This window comes from Bison bison, unplaced genomic scaffold (assembly GCF_000754665.1).
Source record: "Bison bison bison isolate TAMUID 2011002044 unplaced genomic scaffold, Bison_UMD1.0 scf7180017864274, whole genome shotgun sequence".
Taxonomy (NCBI): domain Eukaryota; kingdom Metazoa; phylum Chordata; class Mammalia; order Artiodactyla; family Bovidae; genus Bison; species Bison bison.
Genome location: NW_011494846.1, coordinates 6,808,535 through 6,813,215, shown reverse-complemented (window position 1 = coordinate 6,813,215; position 4,681 = coordinate 6,808,535). Strand labels below are relative to the sequence as shown.

At 40.0% G+C, this 4,681-nt stretch overlaps 1 protein-coding gene across 1 annotated transcript in view; it reads right to left on the bottom strand.

Moving 5' to 3' along the window:
* CDKAL1 (CDK5 regulatory subunit associated protein 1-like 1) overlaps positions 1 to 4,681 on the bottom strand; it is a 622,071-nt gene that overhangs the window by 197,964 nt on the left and 419,426 nt on the right. The window contains exon 11 of the mRNA XM_010848824.1: positions 2,248 to 2,393. Coding sequence (XP_010847126.1) covers positions 2,248 to 2,393 — 146 coding nt within the window. The remainder of the gene's footprint in view (positions 1 to 2,247; positions 2,394 to 4,681) is intronic.

Genomic DNA, 4,681 nt, shown 5'->3' with positions numbered 1-4,681 from the left:
CTCCTGGCTTGAAGAGTTTCTATTGAAAGATCAGCTGTTATCCTTATGGGAATTCCCTTGTGTGTTATTTGTTGTTTTTCCCTTGCTGCTATTATTTTCAGCACTATTTTCTAATTCCTTGACATGATCCATCTTTTGACCCCTATTTAGCTTATGGATGCTGCTGAAAGTGTTCAAGAGGCAACAGACTTAAAAGGTCCATCTTCGGAGTAGCATAAACTAGTAGCATAAACCTAGAACTTGTCAGGAGATTGTTGTCCAGTTAAGCAGCCACAGTAATTCCCCAAATGACTGAGTTAGCACTTGCCCAAATGGAGGCAAAGGAAGCTGTTGATTCCTTTACCTCACTGAATCACATTAATAAAACTATTTGGAAAGTGCTCTTGTCTATTTTGCACAACAGGCTACATGTCTGCTCTCAGCAAAATCTTGTGCAAATGTATGAACCACGTGCTTATCTGCTATTGCTACCGCATTACCTGCTACTGCTCTGGTAAGCAAGAGGCAAGAAATTTCACAGGTGTAACAATTCATTTGAGGCTTCCTAGATGGGGTTGCAAAGAGTCAGACATGACTGAGCGACTGAACTGAACTGAACTGAAGGTGGCCCAGTGGTAAAGAATCCTCCTGCCAAAGCAGCAGACTCTGGTTCGATCCCTAGGTCAAGAAGATAACCTTCAAAGAAGAAATGGCAACCCACTTTAGTATTCTTGCCTAGAGAATTCCATGGACAGAGGAGCCTGACGAGCTATAGTCCTTGGGGTCTCAAAAGAGTCAGACACGACCAAGCAACTGAGCACAGCACATATCACAACAATTTATTTGTAATTCTGAAAACAAGACATTCACCAATACTGGTGTGCCCAAACTTGTCTGTACATGAGACAACTTTATGTAGAATAAGCTAGAACAGATGCAAAGGAGGGACACAGGCCAACAACAGACATCTAACATAAAAATCCTTATTCTTTAGCTTTGCCCTCCGTTCTCAAGATCAGGAAGTATTAGAGATCCATCATTATTCTGTTTTCTACTTTGAAAGTTGTATATACTTAATGATTATAATTATGAAATCCTAGAATAAGTATACTTTCCATTCACTGATTTGAATATTTGAACAATTAGCTGGATTTGCTTGAATGCAAACCAAGTGTCTTTATTTCTGGTGGTTAGGATAATCAAGAAACGCCTAGAGGTGAAAAAAAAAATTAGACACATAAAGGGAAGATGAGGAAGGAAGGAGAAAGTAAACAGAGGAAAAAGATTTGTATGTAGTCAGGATAAGTGACTAATTGAAGGTGGAAAAAATAATTGCTTACAATTTGTATAAAGCAATCATATCCATGTAGTACTTGGTACAAAGGTACATAATTATAAACAAGATGGAAATAAAGAGTTGTATTTTAATTAAGAAAAACAACAGAGGAAAAAATTATGGGAAAAAAATTATGGAAAGTAGAAAGACCCATGCCACAAATATGCCAAGATAAATGACATATTCCCCAAGGGGAGGATAGTGCCCCGGACTTGAGAACGTTCCGAATGACCTTGGCCGGCACTATTTCCTGCCTTGTATAATCATAGAAGGCATTCAACCCTTGGTGATGATGAGAAGTAGGATTTTTAAGAATATAATTATAGGCTGCAAGTGTTTTCTGTGGAAGCAAAATTATCATTCATGTCTGAGATTGTGTAAATATGCCTTAATTTTGGTCAATGGCAATTTGAACTTTAAAAAAACAGAATCTCAAAACCTCCTTATAAAGCTCCATTCTTCAAGAAAACTACAGGGGTAAGTGTGTAAAAGCAAAGATGTTCCCAGATACTCTTCCAAAAATGCTATTTCGTAGAAAATTATCTCTTTTGTAGTGACATGATTTGACCTATCTCCATGTCAGAAGCAGTTGACAGCTTCAAAAAGCCACATGAAAGGAGATGTAAGCAGAGCAAAGCTAAAGCAGTTTTCATCTACTAGGTCAGGTACAGAGATGATCACAATGCACATTACCTTAGGAAGACTGGCAACCCTACACAAATTAATGGTGTGTGATGCACAGATGGAAGGTGGATAAAACTGAGAGGAAAGAAGAAACCACATCAAGGGTGTCTAAGGAAAACTCAAGGCTTTGAAAGCTTCAAAAGCCTCACCTCTCTGGCCTTTAATTGTGGCTACCACGAGTGCATTTTTGCCACATGCTTTTAAAAGAAAAAAGAAACGGTGATTTTCTTAAGTGCTAACAGACTTACTTGTCTTTCAGAAAATCCACCACTCTTTTGAAGTCAGCCACACAGTATTCTCTTTTCATTTCCATGAGCACAGTGTCAGAGGCAGACTGAACTGGTATGTGCAGAAAAGCATAGACTCGGGGGTGATGAAGGATTTTTGCCATTTCCTTGGGAAAGATGGAAGGAGAAAACATTAATCATTTTAACATATCAGATCAACTCTCACAAGTGCAAGTGAATAAACACAGCTAAAAACAGACCAATCCTCTAGGCTCCTCAAGTGAAGGCCACTGACTACACTCTAGGATGACATCTGGGAATTTAACATGACTTCCCAAGGATTTAACAGAAAAGCTACTTCCTCATGGTCATTGCCTCTCTTAGGTGACGAAACAGAGATAAACTCATGTAAATCCTAGAGACTAAAAAGATTTCTGAGTTCTTCAAAATAAGCACCACTCATCCCTTGCCTCAAGGCAATGTTATATTCTGGCCTGTTACATTAGCAGCAGAAACAGCAATATTTAAGGCAAATAGCCTCTTTGCTATTCAGGGCTCAGTCATGTATACGTATCACCCGTGACCTTTGTCCCTTCCTTTTCTTTGCACTGACTATGAATACTAGTATTTTGACCAAAGTGGAAGAAAAGAATGACAAACTCAAGCTCCTTATTTGCTTCGGAGCAGCTTAGTTGGTTTAAAAAAAATCCTTCTGATTAAGAAATTCAAATAACCAAATGATATTACTCATGGATGTCCTTTATCGACCTTCTCTTGCAGGCATTAATTGGGATATGAGACCGAGCGACTAACACACACAGACACACTGTGTTAAACATAGATCACTCAACTGGGACTGAAGTTCAAGGACTGATTTGGCAGCAAACGACTGGCTAACACATGACCTGAAGTTCTCCTTCACAGAATTGGCATTTTTTGGCTGCGTATTTAGTCAGAAGGCTCTTCACCTCCTTACTCAAGACTACGATGTATAAGGCTGCGGGAGGCAGGCCTGAACATTCATCATCACTACTGACTCTGAGTAAATACACTGGCCTCCTGCTATGACTCTCCATCTTTCAGGTTTTTTACACCTGAGCATCACCATTCTTGAACAGTGTGAGAAAAACAATTATACAAAAATCTCTGTTTTCTAAAGGGGCAGGACTCAGCTTTAGCTAACCTGCAACATACATACTGTGGCAAAAAAAAATGACACCTTTACAAGTAACACAACTTGTGAATTGAAATTCTACTTTCAATCTCTGTGCACTGGTTTTCTTATCTGAAGAATGAAGACAGTGGTAATTCCCACCTCATAGGGTTACTGGGCTACGGTAAGAATAAGACAACCCAGTAAAGTGCTTACGTGTTAGCATTTAAGACATAAATTATCTAACATGCTTCGTCTTTGGAGAATGTTTAAAATTCATACTAACACATTTTCATACATGTTAATGAAAGCATCAATAGACAGAATTGCTTTTCAACAAGGTAGCTTCCTTAACTAGTAAGTGAAGGAGTGATAACTTGTACTGATTCGCAAAAAATAAATTTGGAAGGGGTTCCCAGTGAACATGACCTGGGGGCCAGAAGGGGTGCAGTCTCTATTGGAAACACTCAGGGTGGCCCTTCTACTATAAACAGGATATTTCACTAGATGAAACATCACCCTATTATAGTATGACAATTTTCAAATTACAATGTTAATAGAAAACAAGCAGGATAAATTTGGTGGGTTTTCCCCTCTTTGGCTCTCAAAGTAAGATTTCCCAACAGTAATTATCTCCAGCTTCATACTACAGACTTTGCAACTTCATAGAAGTAGGTGCCAAAACACAAAAATAAGCTCACCCCTTGCATAAAGTCTGTACTTCTTTCACTAGAAGAACCACAACTTAACGTATATTAACATAACCCAATGGAGAAGGCAATGGCACCCTACTCCAGTACTCTTGCCTGGAAAATCCCATGGACAGAGGAGCCTGGTAGGCTGCAGTCCATGGGGTCGCTAAGAGTCAGACACGACTGAGCGACCTCACTTTCACTTTTCACTTTCATGCATTGGAGAAGGAAATGGCAACCCACTCCAGTGTTCTTGCCTGGAGAATCCCAGGGACGGGGAAGTCTGGTGGGCTGCCTTCTATGGGGTCGCACAGTCCGACACGACTGAAGCGACTTAGCAGCAGCAGCAGCAATATAACCCAAAGAGACAAAGTAGATATTTTTTTGTATTGTTTTCCCTTCTATCCCTCTTCTCACTTCACACTGTTGGTTACATATAACCTCCAATACTTTGGCCACCTGATGCGAAGAGACGACTCATTGGAAAAGACCCTGATGCTGGGAAAGATTGAGGGCAGGAGGAGAAGGGGACGACAGTGGATGAGATGGTTGGATGGCATCATCAACTCAATGGACATGAGTCTGAGCAAACTCCAGGAGATAGTGAAGG